At 47.6% G+C, this 19,284-nt stretch overlaps 1 protein-coding gene across 6 annotated transcripts in view; it reads left to right on the forward strand.

The window, feature by feature from the left end:
- Positions 1–13,160, forward strand: part of ZHX2 (zinc fingers and homeoboxes 2) — a 76,564-nt gene extending 63,404 nt beyond the window's left edge. For 5 of the 6 annotated variants that reach the window (XM_074577754.1, XM_074577750.1, XM_074577751.1 and 2 more), the window contains 2 exons: positions 3,879–6,570; positions 11,862–13,160. In XM_074577754.1, the coding sequence (XP_074433855.1) occupies positions 4,068–6,566 (2,499 nt within the window). In that variant the 5' untranslated portion in view covers positions 3,879–4,067 and the 3' untranslated portion in view covers positions 6,567–6,570; positions 11,862–13,160. Of the gene's footprint in view, positions 1–3,878; positions 6,703–11,861 lie in introns of those variants that run through there. The other variant, XM_074577753.1, reaches the window with a different exon arrangement.
- The last annotated feature ends 6,124 nt before the right edge of the window (positions 13,161–19,284 follow it).

Here is a 19,284-nt window from a genome sequence, read left to right on the forward strand (position 1 = left end):
CTTTGATGTTCTGGCAAGCAGCTCGTGTTTGAAAGCTGTGAGATGCTCCTGGTGTTTCCTCTGATGTCCTCGGATGAGACGTGGCAGCCCCTGTAAACGTATGTGATGCAGCTCCCGGAGATGTGCCGTGGCAGGGGTCTGTCCTCCTTAGCAACTGTGAGTTGATTTATCCCAAATGACATCCTTAGTGAGGTCCTGGAGGGGCCATGCCTTGGAGGTCCCACCTCGCTCATGCAGGTGTTTGGCCTCGTTCCCCTCCCCTCTTTCAGGATGCAGGTTGAAGGGACAGAGACAGTCTCTGGCTGGTCGTGAGCCCCCCAAACTGCACATCTTAGATGGAAACTCATTGGTTTTGTTACTGACCTCCAAAAAGAAGCGTTTGACTTGGGCTTGATTTCTGTGGCGAATAGTGATTCTCAAGTGGCAGAAAAACTATTCGAAGTGTAGAGTAGCAAACCAGCAATTGGACATGCAGAAAACCACTCTGTGGAATAGAAGAGAAGCAACAATCTCTACAATTTTCTAGTGAAACTGTAGCAGACGGAATTTTTCATCCGTCCACCCATTTATATATGTTTTGGAGGGACCTTGGCCCTTCCTCCATATCAGAGCATCCTTGCTTGGGGCAAATCCTCACGTTTTCATGAGAGACGGGAGCTCAGCACAGCAACTCAAGGCAGCTTGCTGAGCTTCCAGAGAGTGGAGAATTCAAAACATTTAGTCTGACTTTTAAGAAACCTTTGATTGATTCAAAGTTGTAACCTAGATGTTTCTCATTCTCCACTCTCTCTTCCGTTACATTCCTTTATCTTTTTGTTCTTACCTCTTTCTTCCTTTGTGGGGGTGGGATATTCAGTGAAATATAAATAAGCCTTGCTCTGTCTTTGATGTCTTTTGAATTTTCTTCCTTTTGCTGATGTTGCCACATGAATTTTGCAGAAGGTCATACATCAGAAAAGGAGGAGACCATTAGGTGCAGCTGTGAGGCCTGTGAGGGAGAGCGAGTCGCGGAGGAGCATCCCAGGAGCTGTGGCTCCATCCTCATCTCCGCCACCATCCCAGGGCACTGCCTTGTGCCTCCCTTCCCTCATCTATGAAAGTCAACATCACGAGCACGGTGGGATCTGCAGGGCAAAGTGAGGTGACCTGATCACCTTCACCCTGTTTCCGGCAGCAGTCGGGCTTACAGAGGCCATTCTGCCCCCTTGTCTCACTTTTTGGCCTGTTTCAGCCAAATTGCATACGAGGGAAGAAGCATCAAAGGTAACTAATTTTTTGGAAGCATCATTAAAAATGGGTGGCCAGGAAGATGGACGTTCGGATAGTTGCATGTTTGTCTCTAGCTTCTGATCCAGCCTGCAGTGGGATGCAGCAAGCCACAGATCACAGCCAAAATACTCTGTGGGAGGATGATTGTGAGGGGAAGTAGAAAGGAATTTTGAAGGAATATGTGGAAATAATAGAGACTATTCAGTGTAATCCAGTTTAAAGATCAGTCGGCACAAATCTGTAGAAGACCAGGCATCACTTCTTCCATGGTTCATCTGCTTGTTTATTACTAAAAGGGAGAAGGAAAAAAGGAAACAGAAGAGAAGAGGTTGGCTCAGAGGTACTAATACTTTGGGGAGTGACGGTGACAACATTGGTGATCCCAGGTTAGAGGGAAACGGCACTGTGTCATCCTGACCGAGGCAGAGCCGTAAGCCTGCGGGCAGCCCATCCCTGTTTCATGTGGCTGAGCAAAGATGCTCCGTTTCCCAGGGAAGCATCCAGAGCTTAAGTGCACCGGTGAAAGTCAACCAGATGGTCCAGTGCTTCACTGAAGTGGAGCGAGTGTGCAGGAGCACCCCCGATCTGTCAGGGCTGGGAGGTTCAGAGGCAGCGGTGGCTGGGAACGCAGAGCACCGTGTCGTTATTCTGGGGCATCTGCAATACAACAACTAGTGTCTCTGCGCAGCGTCTTTTCTCTGGTGCGTGTTTAGTGTTTCACAGCTTGTGTTTCGCAACTGCCTTATCTGGAAAGGTGCTTCATGGAGAATTTGCATATGAAGCGCTTCGTGTATGGAGAATTGCTTTGTGCTGGGTTTAAAGTACATAGAGCTGGAAGCTGCCATCCCTGCTCTTACACGCAGCTGGAGCTGCTTCCTCTGGCAGTATGTCATTTTGAGTTTCCATATGTACAGGAGTGGTATGATCTGTGATGGGCAGAGTAGCAGAAATATTCTCTAGAGACCTGCAAAGTATACATCAGCGGCAAACAGAACTGAGAAGTTAGCGTCTACTTTTGGAGCAACTATTCCTGGTTCTCGTGCCAATGCGCAAGGGAGAGGAGCAGGTTCAGGGACAGCACTGAGGTGGTTATAAACTGTCTGCTGATGTTGGATCTGTCCAGATGTAACTGCAGTGGGATTTTTATCTCGTTTGATCTTCATGGGCACTGGAGGCATCTTACTATTTACAGGCTTCACAATGAGAATATCTGCCTTTGGTTAGACATGAGATCGTAGAATCACAGAATGGTTTGGGTTGGAAGGAACCTTTAAAGATCATGTAGTCCATCCCCACTGCCACGGCACATCTTTCATTAGATCTCTAGTTCAGATTCTCCATTTAATATGCTTCTACAAAGTCAATGCAGGTCTTACCCACTCTGCAAATCTCCACTTTCCATCCTCCTCCAGTTTGTGGAGTCCAGTGCCTCCCCCACCCCATCCCAAGGACTCCTTGATTGTAAAAGATGAGTTTTCCATGAGGACTGGAAGTACTACAAATCCAGAGCCCATCTGATCAGGAGGAGTTACAAACTGGAGTCAAGGATTGATTAGAAAAGGCATCTTGTCAAATAGGAAAGCGATTTTTTTAATTGTTTTATTTTCAATTAGTGAAACTGTTTTGACAACTAAATTTCCCTCCTTCCCTCCACCCACTCCTGATGAGTGTGGGTAGATCCTAAAACAGCTGGTGTCGTGTTTCTTTGTGGTTGCTCTGACTGATGTTGACCTCAGATCCTTTTAAAAATATGTTTTGCAGAATTCTTGCATTTGGGAACTTCCAAAACCACTTTGACATATGAATCGTGCTTAAAAATGGCTTTTTTTAAATTCTGTAGGGAGTGAAGTGCACAAATCAGCGCTTGATGAGAATATCCGCAGGGTCTTGGGAAGGGACCCTGTTTAAAGGGTATCTAAGGGCTTCTGTGACCTTTGCTGGCTACCTCTGTCAATATTGAGTGAAAAATGGTGTTTTAAGGAAACTTCTGTTCCAGAAATGACTTGATAGGCCTCCATAGATCTGCTGCAGTTTCTTTGAACCCACCTCTCAAGACACAGACCTTTGAAAACATTGATTTATATTAACTCTTCTTTCTGCCTTTACTTTTACAACCTAGGCAAGCCCTATAGCTTTATTTAGAAATCACCCATCATTAGTAACCACAATCATTTAGTAGACATATTTACAAGGTAAGTGACAGTGGGAAGTAATTAAGTTTAATATAAATCGCACTCAATTTCAAATCTGCAGGCTTCAAAATAATAATTAATAGAAACTGCAGCTTCTATAAAAAGATGCAGTATTTATAGCAGTATCTTCTTTCTTTTCCAGCTAAATGCATTGAGTCTAGCGGAGATTAAAATCCCCTGTCTCTTCCTTTTATTTATTTCAAAGCCATTGTCTACCTGTGGCACACTTCACTGCGAATTATCCACTGCTTTTGTTCTTTGTGAGGAGATTTTTACTCTTCGAGTTGATGACGGAGAGGAGGAAGAGTTCAGCATTGTCCAAACCGGCCTTTTAAATGCACATATCTTGAGCTGTCGCTTTCTGCTAAATCTGTGTTTCATAGATCAGTGCCTAACGATGCGTGCTTTGTCTCACAGGTGTCATGCAGCTGACAGGTCTGCTGGCGGAGCTGATGGTCATAGCCGGGCTGGAAATTCTTCATTAAACAGAACAGAGTAAAATAATCAAGGAAGGTTGGAGCTGCTTGCAAGATTTGTCGAGTTGATTGCTCACCCTGTCTAAAAAAAGTCATCGTTTGGGACAACAGCCCGCTGCCAGCAGCTGCCATGGCTAGCAAAAGAAAGTCAACGACTCCCTGTATGGTACGAACTTCTGAAGTCATGGAGCAGGAAGGCGCTGAGGCCGTAGAGGCTCCTAAAGAGAAGGGGGCTGGCACACCACAGCAGGACTCTAAAAAAAATCGGCCTTCAGAAAGCTCAGTCAAAGACTGCGAAGTGGTTGAGGCAAAGCCCGCAGCTGAAAACCAGTCTAAGAAACCCCAGGGTGGTTACGAGTGCAAATACTGCCCTTACTCAACACAAAACTTAAATGAATTTACAGAGCATGTTGACACTCAGCATCCAAATGTCATTCTTAACCCCCTGTATGTCTGTGCTGAATGCAACTTCACAACCAAAAAATACGATTCTTTATCTGACCACAACACAAAATACCACCCGGGAGAGACTAACTTTAAACTGAAATTAATTAAACGCAATAATCAGACTGTTTTAGAGCAGTCCATTGAGACCACTGCTAACGATGCCACTGTCACCAGCGGTGGGCTAGAAAATGCAGAGTGTGATGATTCACTTCATGGGGGAATTAGTGCGAGTAAAACACCAATGATGAAACTGGGAAAGCCTAAAGGGGAAACCAGGAAGGGTCCCAAAAAGCCAGAAGAGGGAGTTACGGAAAACCACGTGGATGGCGCACTACCCCGCATCATAACTGAAGCCACTGAAGCTATTGCTTGTATAAATGGAGACCTTCTCCATGATGTGTTAGCCCATGTTATGCCCTCTGTACAGCTGCCACCAAATATTAATCTTGTCCCCAAGGTCCCAGTACCTCTGAACAGTACCAAATACAACTCTGCACTGGACACTAATGCAACCATGATCAACTCCTTCAATAAATTTCCTTATCCAACGCAAGCAGAGTTGTCGTGGTTGACAGCAGCATCAAAACATCCAGAAGAACAAATCCGAATCTGGTTTGCTACACAACGTTTGAAGCACGGTATAAGTTGGTCTCCTGAAGAAGTGGAGGAGGCAAGGAAAAAGATGTTCAACGGTACTATCCAGGCAGTTCCCCAGACCATCACCGTCCTGCCAGCTCCTTTGACAACTGCAAAAATGCCCCAGCCCATCATCCAGACAGCATTGCCTTGTCAGATACTGGGCCAGACTGGTCTGGTTTTGACTCCAGTGTCAAATGGTTCAACCGTTTCCTGTTCACCAATTACGCTTGCTGTTGCCCCAAACCAGGGGCAAAAGAGGACAATACAGACCTTATCAAATGCTCCAGAGGCCAAGCGTCCTCATGTAGTTCAGGTGCCTGAGATCCCTGCCAAGTTGACTGCTGTACCACTGACACCAGCCAGTGAGCGAAAAAAGACGAAGGAGCAGATAGCAGAGCTGAAGGCCAGTTTCATGGCAAGCCAGTTTCCTGATGATGCAGAAGTCTACCGGCTGATCGAGACAACGGGTCTCTCCAGGAGCGAGATCAAGAAGTGGTTCAGTGACCACAGGTACAGAAGTCAAAGGGGCATTGTGCACATCCCTGGGGATGCTTTAGGGAAAGATCAAATAGCACCTTCAGCTGGTCGACACGGACGTTCGTTTCACCCATACACAGATTTTACTCCCCAGAGATTCAAAGAGAAAACCCAAGAGCAGCTTAGGGCCCTTGAGGAGAGTTTCCTAAGATGCTCCTTTCCTACCCAAGGAGAATTGGACAGACTTCGAGTGGAGACTAAGCTGAGTAGGAGGGAAATAGATTCATGGTTCTCTGAGCGGAGAAAGATAAGGGACAGCATGGAGCAAGCCGTGTTGGACTCAATGGGATCATACAGAAAAATTAAAGAACAAGGAACTCCCAATGGTGCAATAAGCCAGGCAGAACTGCTGAGTAGCTCTCAGCTCCCCGGTGCTTTATCTGGGTCCTCCACCACGTTTAAGAAAACCCAAGAGCAGATTCATCTACTGAAAAGCACATTTGCAAGGACCCAGTGGCCAACGCCCCAGGAGTATGACCAGTTAGCTTCTCAGACTGGGCTCACAAGAACTGAAATAGTTCGCTGGTTCAAGGAAAACCGGTCTTCACTAAGATCGGGGTCACTTAAATGGATTGACCAGTACCAGCAGCAGTATGTTGTTGATGGTCATAACGAGCAAAGCCAGAAAAAGGGATCAAAACACAATGAGAATCCAAAGAATGGTAATGAGGTGTCTCGGCAGCATTACCAGGAGCATAAAAAACTGAATGAAGAGAACGGGGGGAAACCGGTGGTGAGAGCAAAAAGAGACTGCGAACCATTGAAAGACTCTTTGTTGGGGAATCAAGCGGAGGGTACGGACAGGTTGGAGTGCAACAGCCACGACGGCCACGGCAGTGAGGAGAACGAGGAGCCGGCGGAGGTCAACTGGGTGGAGGTGACGGTGGGCGAGGATGACGCTGCATCGGACTGTACAGACAGCTGGAGCCAAACGGCACCTGAAGGCCAGGCAGAGCTGGCGGACTTTGACTCTGAAAGTATATCTGGAGACAATTCCCACGTATAGACAGGTAATGCTGATGGTGCCCTGTTTTTCTGAGCCTGCCTCTGTCTGGGTGTGCTTCCAGCATCCTGTAGCCCCTCTTCAGTATAAATCCCTGGAGACCATCCGTGACGGATCCTTGTGCCTGCTGGATGCCTGAACAAAAGGGAGACCCATCCTGCTTGTAAATTAAAGCAACTGCATGGTAGGGGAGGGGTTAGTGCCGTTTGCCTTGTTTCTTGTCTGCTTGCGGGTCAAGTCCTGGATAAGGGAGATTTTTTTTTTTTTTTTTGGCAATAAGTGATTAAACTTTCTGCCTTTAAATGACCTATGTAACCTCTGCAGCACTCGATGTAAAACACACCAGCTGAGCCACGCAAAGAAATAGTAAGTAACACGAGTTGCTAATACCCCCCTTGCTAACAGGTCATTTATCTCCCGGGAATAGAGGCTGTGCCTGGTTTTGCACCTCGGGTCCTTCCTTTGCAGCATCCTGCCCTGCTCAGAATAAAAGGTCACTGGGGGAAGGGCCCAGGACAAAGATGCTTCTTTATGCAACGGCAAGCAAAAAAAATGTTGTGGGGACTGAAGTGGCTCATGCAAATGTGCTCTCTTCCTCTTGCAGGTGAGAACGGTCTCCAACCTCCCTTTGTTCCGCTTGCTCACTCTAGAGGCTTAGGAAATGCCCCAGACTAAGCTGTGTGGGTGTTTTCGCAGCTCTTCTTCACAGGATCTTGAATTTAAAAGCAAGCTGCAGGGCCTTTATCTAAGGTGGTTTTATACAATCTTTCACAGTGAGAAAGGACCTTACGTGGAGAGCCGAAGCCTGTTTCTCATTACAGTTGCACGGGTATAAATCTGGAGCAAGCACCGTCAGCGTTCCTTGACTTGCATTTCTTGAGTTCACTGGAGCCTGTAACATTTTGTGCTGTGTGAAAACCCAGTCTGTCTCTTCCAAACTGGAGTCTCCTTAAGCTAGAACTTATCCCACAGAAAGCTCAGCCCCTTGCATTAACAACCAGAGTGGGAGAACACCTATTCTAGAAAGAGTTAGTAGTTTTCCGATATCTAATAGGTATAATATACTTCGGCGTTTCTTTAAACATATATATAAAAAATATTCAAAATAAAAATAAAAAAAGGAAATACAAAAGCCAGAAAGTCCCTCCACGCTTGCACTGAAGACTTACTATTGCAGCTGGCAGTACTTGAATTGAACTACTCTTTGTGGCAGAGGTGCGGTTTTTCTTAGCAAGCCCTGCTGGCGAGCCTAGGGCCCTCCACTTTCTCCTTGTGCAAAACTTGTCCAGAAGGCTCCTGGACATTTTCTCGTGAGTTGAAAAGGGAAACCCTGCAGTGGTTTTATTTTGAACTACGAATTGTGTCGGCTAATTTTGAGAAATGTTATCATGGCATCTGTGTCGCAAAGCATCTTAAAGCTCCAGACTGCAATGCAAGGCACTGTCCCGCGTTACGCCTGCGGAAGTTGGTAATTAGGGATGTAGGGATGTGAGGAGCAGGCTCTGTTACCTGTGTGGCAAGGGCAGCGATTAAAGGAGGAAGGACACGGGAACATCAGCCAAAGGCACGCTGGGGTGCCAGTGCTGTGCAGCCACATAAGAAAGGAGAGCCAGGATCTGATCTTCCTTTTAAAATCAAATATGCGATGAATAAATGCGTTGTGGGATTATTTTTTTTTTTTTTTTCAGGATTGTTATTCCAGATCATTTCCCCCTTCCGGCTATCAACGTTCATACTGAGGAGAGGGAGCAGACCAGGGGCTAGGAGAGGGAATGGGGAGGAGGGCAGGAGAGGGGGCGACATTGCCTGAAACCACTATTTCTTACAAACCTCTTGCACCATGAACACGAGCTCTGCAACAACCCTCTTCCAGCAGCGTAGGTTTGGTGCCTGCATTTTTGTGCTTGCGAGCAGCGTAAGGTACGTTGGGGTGAACCTCCCGCCTTTGTGCGCTGGCACAGATGCTGACCATAAAGCTCCAGGGCTGTGGAGGTGCTCAAGTGTTATCAGAGAAGAATTTTAATAAGAACTTTGATCTCACTTAAATTTCCCCTGGGTTATCTTTTTGATGAGGACCTTTCTGGTGGCTGGTGGTAAAACACTTACTGAGAAGAGGTGCACTGGAACAGGGCTTCTGCTGCGAAGACCATGCAGTGAGATCAGAGAACCATTTCGTCCTCTGCTCTTTGCCCACATCTCAGCATGCTGGCCTGAGGACTTGACAAAAGCCCAAAGTCTTTTTCATTTTCCTTTATTCTCCCTGTACGTCTCAGCCCAGAAATGGAAGTGCCTGCTCTCCGGTGCCCGCGTGGAGGCATTGTTACAGGCGTTGGAAGCTTCATACCCCACACTGATGGGACCCGTGGAAAACTCCCAGCTGCTGGCTCCTTTTTCCTTCAGGATAAGCTTTTGCTCTTATCTTTGGGAAGCCTATCTCTTACAATTTTTAACTAAAAGTTTGGTGTTAAATTAACAAGGTATTATCTTAGGTAAGATCCAGAGTATGGCTCAAAAGCAAAGACTGTGTAAGACCTGATGGAGAGCTGGTTTCTGCCTGTTGTCATATAAAAGTCTGATTTTTCCTAACGTCATACCCCTCGGTACCGTAGAGGGGTCGTGCCACTGTCCTGGCTGCACGCAAGAGGTAGACTGAAGAGCTGACAAGGGACTTCTACTCTTGACTCTCACACAGCCACAGTCATTATGTGAAACTTTCACTGCTGAACCCTACATCGGGTAGAAACGCGCTCGTTTGATATTCGTGGTGTTGCTGTTTTCTCAGCTTGATATGCGTAGTTTAAAGTGGACATTTTTCAGTGATCAGTCTCCATGCCCCTGTTGCTGGTTGAATTTGTGTGTGGCTTCTTTAAAACCTGACCATCTTGGTCACTCCAAGACCATCTTGGTCACTCTCTGCTCCAGTGTTTAGCTTTAGGAGTTTCTGAAACTATTAGGGAGTATTTGTGCTGCAGTTTAGACAGACCTTATGCCTTAGAGAATCGAGTTTTTCAAAACTGATCTGTGTTCGGCAGGTTCTGCTGCTGCAGCTAGCGGGAGCTTCATGAGTGCCTGGCTGTGGTTGAGAGCAGGATTCACGCCAGGCCCTGAAGTACCATCCCTGGGCTAAGAAAAGGCTCTGAACAGTGAGGCTGGGAGGCCTGTCCCCATAGGGTACTGGGGCCTTCAAGATGTTGAGTGGGCGCTGTAGGGTGCACAAAAGCCATCACTGGAAGTGCTCCAGATGCTGCGTAATGAAGCCTCACGTCCCTCTTGCAGTGAGACCCAACTGCTCTGTCAAGAGAGTGCTTTAGTTCCTTTTCCGTCAATAGCGATATTCCCGCCTTCCAACAGCACGGGTCAAAATTAGGTCTGTTGTCCCCATTTGCGCAAGCCTGACAAACAGAAACTGGTCCTAAATTAAATACAGCAAATTGCAGCTCAGCCATGAGAGCGGGACCAGAGTGTGCCAGAGTGGTTGGCAGCTGCCGTTGGCTTTCTTCACAGCATTGTCTCCCCGTGGGGTTTTCCCAAGATCAGTATTTCCTCAGCCCAGAGCTTTTGTTTTTTTCTCAGAAGCATACTTTTTTTTCTCACCACCACCACCTTCACTGCCATAAACTCTCTTTTTTAGAGTTATTTCATGAACTCCATTTTAAGCCCAAGCCCTGCAAGATGTAGGCACAAAGTCTATGGCTTATAGTGGGAGCAAGGTAGGTAGACACCTCAGAAGATGCATGCCCTGGCTCTTGATGGCTGTGACCACTGCTGTGTGGAGATGTGTCAAAGGAAAACCATGTCTGGGAGTTGCACACCAGGAAAAAAAAAAGAGTCCAAAGGAAGTCACCCCTTACTTCTGCTGTATGCATCGTACTGGGCATCAGAGGTGGTCAGGGTCCTCTTGGTGCCTCCAACCCCTCTTGCACCACTCCGGGAGCTGAGAACACTCAGTTGCTGGTGGCCCACTGCATTCCTCGGTGTTGGAAACCGGTAAACGTGAACAGTACTGGTGTTTCCTTCCCTTTCTCTCCAAATTCTTATTTTTCGTGTGGTTAGGGTTTCATCCATAAAGCTTAGCTATAGAGCCCATTACTGGTGTTGGGCTCCAAGGCGCCATCCTGAAGTCAGTGTTGGATTGACCAGTGGTTTTTGTAGAACTTGGGTCAGCCTAAAGCATTTAAGGGAGTGAGGCCGAAGTACGGAGGAGTTGCCATTTCCCCTGAAACCAGTGAGGTGTGTCGCAGACCCAAGCTGTAACGCAATGAAGGACTTCGGAGGGGGAAGTCCTCCTACACGACGCAGCAATTAAAATTTTCCAGTGAATTAGGAGGAGCAGGGGGTTGTCTGAGGAAAGGTCACAAGGACGAGGAGGACTTTTGCCTTTGGAGTTGGTGCAAGCCCATGCCATTTTAGTGGCCTGGACCGTATTGGTTTCTGCATTGCAGATGCCAGACAGAGCTCGCTGCTTTTGTGGGAAATAACAGACCTGGTAGCAACATTCATAAAAGGTGTGAAATAACGGTTAGCTCAGGTTTTCGATAAGCACTGGTGCAGGATGGGTGAGGAGGAGGGTATGGGAAAGCCACCTCGTGCTGCTGTGTGCAGCTCCAGCCTGAGTAGGTGCTTGCATGTTTACACTTCAGTGGGGAAAAACACATTGAACATAATCTTATCTTAGAGCCCTTGCTCTGTGCTGGGAACTGGGGATATGCGTAGGTGGGTGAGTATTTGAAGGTTGGGGTTTTTTGGGGTTATTTTCTAATCACTGGTCCATGGTGCAGCCTTTATGTAGGTGCAGGAGTCGTAGCGTAGTCAGGGAGCTGCTCTGCAGAGCACAGGCACATGCAAATTTTTTTCCATTCTCTTGTAGTTTGTGTAGTTATTTTTTTAAATCATGCCAAAAAAGTGTTTAATGAGAGGATTTACAGGAGAAGAAAGACCTGAAGTCTTCTTGCCTTTAATGTCCTCTGTCCCTAACCCGTGTGCACATCATCTTTGAGCCAGCCGGAGGGTCTGCCTGAGGTGTATAGTGATGAGGGATCAGGAGAGTGAAGTTGGGCTGTATGTCCCTGGTAGAAATCTACAGGGGGTTGTTGGCTGGGTGTTACATACAACAAAAATCCGGCACCCTACCGCAGCGTCGGGCTGCGATAGGGATAGGCTTCAGGGTATGGCTAATACAAAATACAGTGCTGCCGTGTGTGCAAGGGTATAAGCTGGACACTGTGTTAGTTGGCGGCTCAAATAGTTGTTCGCAGTGCCTTCAAAAATCATATGCTGCTTTTATAATTTTTTTTCCAGGGGTACTCCTCAGCTGCACTGTCCTGACGTCGAAGGAGAAATGCTGTCTGAAAATAGAAGAAAACTATTTTCCTGCCTGGGGTGAGATAGCGTGTTGCGACTCCAAGTCTCCAACCGCACTTGCGGAGGCACAGCGAGAAATACTCTTGTGGAGCATCATCATGGGATCGTTTATAGTGCCAAAGTCCTACTACTGCATTAAAAAAGAAAAAGAAGGAAGGAAGAAAGGAAGGAAGAAAAAAGGGTCCTTGTACATAGGTTTCTCCTTAGCTTCTCTCCCACCCACTTTCCTGCCCAGGCTCTTCCTCTACTGGAACAGATTTGTACAACGTGGAAATTTTGTTAACTTTTTAATAGGTGCAAGTTATTCTTGCATATAATGCCATTGCAAAATTTGGGGGTTGGTTTGGGGGAGGGGAGGGAGAGGAGAATTTTTTCTGATGCGTTTTAAGAGAGATTTGTAATCTTTTGGAGTCTTGTTGGTGCAGATCAACACCTGAGCCCAGGTCCCCATCCCGGTTTACATTTCAGCCCACTTAAATGAGTTATGGGGTCGGGGAGGGTCGTTCTGGAGTGGTTGGGGTTTGTTGGGGTTTTTTCTTGTTGTTTTGACTTTTTTGTTTTGTTTTATGGCCACCTGCTACTGGTTGAAGTATTTAAATCTCTGCTTTTCCGTGCTCCTACAAAGCGAGTCTTCTCCAGCTCCTGTTCTTCACTTTTCACAAGTCAGCCCCGGCCGTGGGTCTCTGAAGATCTGGCTAGAACGCCTTTTTTTTTTTTTGTTGGGTATTTTTTTTAGCACTTTTTGTTTAAACATGCAGTACAACCCCCAGAGGGGTTGTAGAGAGGAAATTAAAATGCTTCATAATCCGAACTTGTTTGTGTTTCTTCAGCTGGTACAACGATGGACACCGTAATCGACAGTCTGCCCTCCAGCTTTAGATGTTGTAGTGCACAACAGAAATTTCTGATTAACCCTTGCCACTAAATTTTCAGATCAATCTTAGGTTCCCGAGTGCACTTTTTTTCAAATACTGCTAATTTGGATTTGTGTGGGGGTGTCTGTCCGTGCACGTGTGAGGAGGAGGAGGAGGGAGAGCGGAGCGTGGGTACGTAGACGAGCAGGTGCAAGAGCCGTCCGGTGCGTTCCTCTGACGAGCTGGGTTCGGAAAACTTACCCACCTTTCAGTACGCTGCACAAATACAATGCTAGGGAGTTTGAATAAATCCAACTTTTCTAACTTGTTGCTCATTTGTTGTAACTAAATAAAACAAAGGCTAAACATTTTGGTAACCTTTTTCTCATCTCTTTTTTTATTATTATTTTATTCCCTTTAAAACCCAACCTCAGCCCCCACCAGCTCTCCTTGCTGCACAAGAGCTCAGTGTCTTTAGAGCCACGATTAGGGTTTTAGCTGGTTTTGCAGTAATCGGCTTGGCAAACACTAACCAGATTAAGGTGAACTGGGTGAACTACTGATGTTTATTCCCCTGGTGTTGAATGGCTCTTCCCTGCGCGAGGAGGTCGGATACCACCTGGGACCGGGGATTTGGGAGGCGCCTTTACTTCAGTTGCAGTCACAACCTAACGAACGAATGAATGAAACCATCCCCATGACTCACCCCTATGGAATTATTTTTGTTAATCATCAGCACAACGTCTAAGTGTGGAGGGAGGTCTGCAGTGGGCGGCGGCGAGCGCTTGGTGACTTTGCTCACAATGAAGCTGTCTGGTTCATCGATGAAGAGGCGTGAATGGATGGGGCAGCACTCGCGCTCGCTGCGTTTGCGTGTCAGGGGCCAAGGGCAAGCGCTGGGGAGCAACCTCGGCTCCTCCGTGGGCGACGGCAGCCGGACAGGGTGTGTGCTCGTGTCCCATCGCACGTGGTGCTGTGCATCGCGCTCCTCCGGGTGACCGCACAGTTGCGTCTGTACCCCCCACGTGGGTTGTCAAACCGATGGATGCAAGCGTCAGGTGGCCAAAAGGAAAATGCCTCCGAGGAGGCTCCCCCAGGACTCCCGAGTTGTAACTGAAACTAATTGCCACTTCTGTCTGCTTTGCTTACATGAAAGGATGCTAATATTTTAATTGCCCTTGTGCACAGTTTTTAACAGCCACTTGGCGGCTTAATATTCCAGTTTGCGTCTCCCCTGTCTGCTGTGCGCACACGGCTGTGTGTCTGGAGCCCTGACCTACTTTGCTTCACCAGCAGCGCTCCCAGGGAGCTCAGCAGGAGGTTTCGGAAGAACAAGACCCACCTGGGTTTTCTGTGTTGGTGCAGCCCCAGACACGGCGGGATTAAGGGCCGGGACTGGGGCACTTTTAACATCTCTGCAATTCAAATAAAACAATAGCAGCGGCCCTGGAGTCTGTCATCACGCAGATAAAGAAGCTGAAGCTCTCCCGCAGCAAACAAACAAACTGGGAAAAGACCGGCACGGCCTTTGCCGGCCCCGGCAGCACCAGGCAGAGTTGTGCAGGCAGGTTGTGGTGTGATACAGAACCTTCAGGCACCAGCTTTCATCAGGGAAAGCCGATCCGGTGGCCCCTTGGTTTTTTGGCTTAAATCAACCCAGGTCCCCACAAAGATTGCTTCAGTGTGGCTGCTGGACCGGGTTCACAAACTGGGCATTGCAAGCAGGCTTTGTTTTTAATTAATACCGACGCAGTGACTGCGTTTCTCAGAGAGCGCAAGCGGGGAGGCACAATCAGGACATTGTTTGTTCACGGCGGCCATTCGGGACGGCCCTGGCCATGGGGTTTGGTTGCAGACGGACGAGAACAGGCTGCCGACACCGCAATTCCTTGCCTCCCGGGGCAGGAGCCTGGCGTTTGCACCGCGGTGCATGGCTGGGCAAAGCCCCACGGTGAGGAGATGGCTTGGGACAACCCCTCCCGGGCAGGACCCCCGGCACCAGCAGTCCTTGGCCCTCAGGCTCTGATTGACATCTCACAATGTGTTTTAACCCAAGTCTCTTGAAATGTCCTAATCAGAAGAAATCTAGTTAACACACACAAAAAAAAAAATTTAAAAAATGAAATTTTTGCACTTGCGCAACACTTTTTTTTTAGTGTGGTTTGTAGAAATAAAAATACCCATCACAGAAGCCAGGAACAACTTGAATTAGGTGACCTCTGCTTTCGTGATTTAGGCTGCTTGTATGCTGACAAGAGGATGGGTTTTCATTATATACACAGTTCACTTCTGCCTGGTCCATACGACGCTGGAAGGCTGCTCTCGGTAAATGAGCTGCCCTTAGCTCCTTACTGCAGTCAGAGAGCCGGGGACTCCGAGCACGGAGTAACACAGGTACAATTTAGGACCTGTCAGACAAAAGCTTTATTAAATGTGATCATGGTGAGAGACCGCTTGGCCAGCAGAGAATAGCAGCATCACGGAATGGTTTGGGTTGGAAGGGACCTTCAAAGATCATCTAGTTCCAACACTCTGCCATGGGCAGGGACACCTCTCACTAGACCAGGCTGCTCAAAGCCCCATCCAGCCTGGCCTTGGGAAGTTTGGCAGCAGAAACTTCAGCGTGTACAAACCTCTCTGTAGTCCAAATGTTTCATTTTTCATAAATCCTTTTTTTCTCTTTTTTTTTTTTTTAAGAAAAAAAGCTGAAAAGCAAAGAGCGCTTTTTTTTTCTTTTTTTTTTTTAAGAAAAGTTCTTTGCTTTTCAGCCACATCGCTGCAGAGGGATCACTCTTGGAAGAAGGGGAGTCACACCACCACACAGACCATCACAGGCTGGGGGAGGCGCTGGGTTATGCAAGAAATCTGAGTGATTATGAGCATAATGATGATTAGGTGGTGATAACTTAAAATCTAGGTAAACCAGCAACCAAGATAAATAACATTTATGCATTATATTCACGATTAGCAGAAATTTAAGCACTGAAAGTTTCCCTGTCATCTTCCTGTAGCCTTCAGATATTGATAGGTAGCAAAAAAAAACACATCCTAAAAGCTTATTAAGAATTAATTTCGAAGATACATAAGGCAACATTGTAGGAAGTCCGTTTGGCATCTTGATGGCAAGGAAAGAGCACACCAGTGATGGAAAAGAACTTTTTAAATCATCTCCTGAGAAAAAAAGGGAGACCTGAGACCATTTAGATCAGCAAAAGGGAGGACTGCTGCGTTCATATGATCAGTAACTAATGGAAAGCGGTTATGAATGGGGCCTGTGGCTCTTGAGCATAATTCTGAAAATATTCATTGTACAGCAGGAAAAGGGGATGTAGTGAGAGCAAGAGAATGTGAGGTACGTGGCGAAGGTATGAAAAAGCAGCATAAAACCCGAGCGTTATGCAGTTGAACCATATCCCAATCAGATTATTGCAAGCTCTGGCGAGGACGGAGGTAAGAGCCCAGTGACCGGGTAATTGTCAGACCTAATCACACCGCACACGTCTTGAGCAGTAAAGCAAAAGCAGGGGTTTTCCATTGTTTTCTTAATTCCATCAGACATGATGCTCCAAAATGGTAGTTCTAATTACCTAATCATCTAATTATCATAGCTTAAGCATACTGTGAAAAGCACACAGCCAGCAAATTGGCTCAGGCACAGTAAATGGGACATCTATGAAGCTTCTTCAGACACAAACTCACCCTCTCCTTGCTCTTTTTTTTCTCCTCTTTCTTAAAAGTCTAATCATCCCAGTGCAATATATCATGTAAAACTTAATGTGCAGCAATCTTCATCTAAAAAATCATTGGTTTTGCCACACATCTATGAGATAGCTAAAGGAATAATGCCATTAACCCGAGTTTATGGACAGAGAAACAGAGAGATGTATGTAGTTATTCAGAAGACCGCAGAATAAATGTGCTAAAGGCAAGAGCTGGAGTTCAGCTTGGCCTTGTCTTGACTTCTCAGCCAGGAAGCTTCGGTTTATATTTGTATCATCAAATCATTGCCGTTTCGTTGGCATTTCTTATTCTTTCACCCAAAGCCTTTCCCTTTCCAAGAGGCAAAGACACAAGGGCAGAAAGGAGTGGGCCGGGACTGGGGCTCCTCACGGACCCCCATCCCGCAAATCCCACGGGGACATCCATCTTCCCCAGCACAGCTTTCCAGGCGAAGCTGTCAGCTTCCTGCCTTAATTCCCTCCACCGTTAAGTCTCTCCCTGAACATCTTTCCTCCATCTCTCATTTCCAGTGACCTGCCGGCCCCCACCAAGGGGGGATTTCTCCTCCCTTTAAAGCAGGAGCTGACGGCGTGCCCCGGGGTGCTTTATAACACGTTAGCATGCATGCGCGATTAAATCCCTCTGGGTATTAAGAGCATTGCTGTCTCCTCAGTCTGAGAACAACGGAACCGTTCCACCTCTTCAGCCTCCCCGAGCCACCCACACAAGGTCACTAATACCGAAAGGCATTTTGCCCCATGTTAGCATTTAAAAGACATCTGTACCTAAATGCTTGAATCTGGGTTTTGCTTTTTTTGTCACCCTCTAACCCCGCAGCCCCTCTCGTCCCGGCGCTGGTGCCGTCGGCTAATGCTGACAAAGGACAACGCAGTTCCCCATCGAGGTGGAAATACGTGACTCTGCTCCTGCCTCGCCGCGCTCCCAATGCGCCCATTCAACAGCAGCGCCACGTCTCATCCCCCCCGCCGCTAAACCTCTTCGTTGCAGCCAGGGTTTCCCACAGATTCAAGCTTGTTTGGCTCCTCTGTTGCCTTCAACACTGCTCCAGGTTCTCCCAAGGCACTTTGGAACATTTGGCTTCATCTGTGTTGGCCGTAGCCTCAGTCGTTGAGCCCCATCTGTGCCTCACCTGCAGGGCCATGTGTGTCCCCCGAGGATGCTGAGCAGGGGACCTGGCCCTGAAAAGCCAGGGAGGCTCCTGGAATTCAAATTAGCACTAAATTTAATCAACAGATATCGTTATTAATTATTACTTGTGACACATTTGGAGACAGAGAGGTAGGCACTGCCCACGCTGAGTGCGAGGGGACACATCTGGAGCAGCTGCGACAGAAATAGGATGCCAGTGGTTTTGGCACCATTATACAGTGGGCGAGCAGAAGAACCCCAGGCTGGGAAGCACAGCTCCAGATCTGTCCTCCAGCCCAGATTCAGCTCCCACCAGGGCAAACAATGGGCAAAGAGGACCTGGGTTGGGGTGGGGAGGGTCTGTGGGTTTGACCTGCTCTCCAGGAAGCCCACAAAGCCCAGGTGAAGAGCCCAGAGCCAGGAGCACGAGCCAAGCCCCATCCCCGCCTCTGAAGGGCAGCAGGCTCTAAGGCTCCCTGGTAGGGATTTAAACAAAAGGAATTTTAATCTTTTTTTTTTTCTTCTTCTTCTTTTTTTTTTTTCTTTTTAATGCCAGCATTTGAATGTGGGGGGGATGGAAATTTTAACACGAAGCCACACGCTGAAGGTCATGGAAAGGCAAGGCAGACATTGTCTTCAGTAATATTTAAAGGAAGACCAACCCTGCTGTGACAGAGAAAAAAAAAAAAAAACAGAATACTTCTTTTGATTGGAAAGAAAGTTTCTCCATGCCCAGTTGTGATGCAGCATTGCGCAACGGAGACTGCTGCGGCTGGGAGCAAGGAGAATTAATTACTTTGCTTTTTGAAGCATGGGCTGCTCAGGTCTGCTGTGCCAGCTTCGAGAACGATAAGCGCTTATCCGAAGAGCACGGTTTTGTCCTCCGGCACAGGAGTTTTGCCCGTTTAAATCACAGGAGGCTGCTGAGGTTTTGTTTGGTTTTCTTCATACTTGGCCTATGCTCGAGCCTGGGCAGCGCCGCTCTCTTTTCGGACTCACAGACACTGGTTTTATGCTGTCCAAGGGAAGGAGACTGGAGTGAGGAGCAGAGGGAAGGAGACTGGAGCGAGCATCAGCCGCTGGCCAGGAAAGGCCATGGTGGAATTGCATTAAGCACCGTCCCGGAGCAGCGGCTGCAGGCCCCGCGGCACCTCATGGCCCCGCAGCATGGACGGGGGTTTGCCAAACGCAAATTTATCTCCAAACCACCTCCCTCCCCGGGGGATTTTGCTTTCAAGGGCATTTCAGCATCCGAACAAAGAGGAAGTACGCCCCTCGGAGCGAGCAGGCCGGCGGGGTGGTGGCACTGAAGGATGTCTTCAGCGCGTTGTCCTCACCCAGGCAGCAGCATGTCGTGCCTCGGAACGGGCTTACTGATGATGTGTTTGGCCTTTCAGGGGGCTGAATTGTTTTCTTCGGTCTCTCACCTCCCCCTTATTCGTTTAGAAGGAGATTATTTTTTTTATATGCAAGTGACTGGGGACCTGCAGCCTTACAGGTCGCTGAAGCTTTCCTCCTCTGCTCACAAATAACTTCCAGGTGGCCCTTGGCAGGAGAGAAATGGTTTCACGCAGTAAAAGCACCACCCACCAATTCGGGGTAGCTGCAGATGCTGCTGCCCTGACCTTCAACAAGCA

The sequence above is a fragment of the Larus michahellis genome, chromosome 2 (assembly GCF_964199755.1).
Source record: "Larus michahellis chromosome 2, bLarMic1.1, whole genome shotgun sequence".
Classification (NCBI taxonomy): Eukaryota; Metazoa; Chordata; class Aves; order Charadriiformes; family Laridae; genus Larus; species Larus michahellis.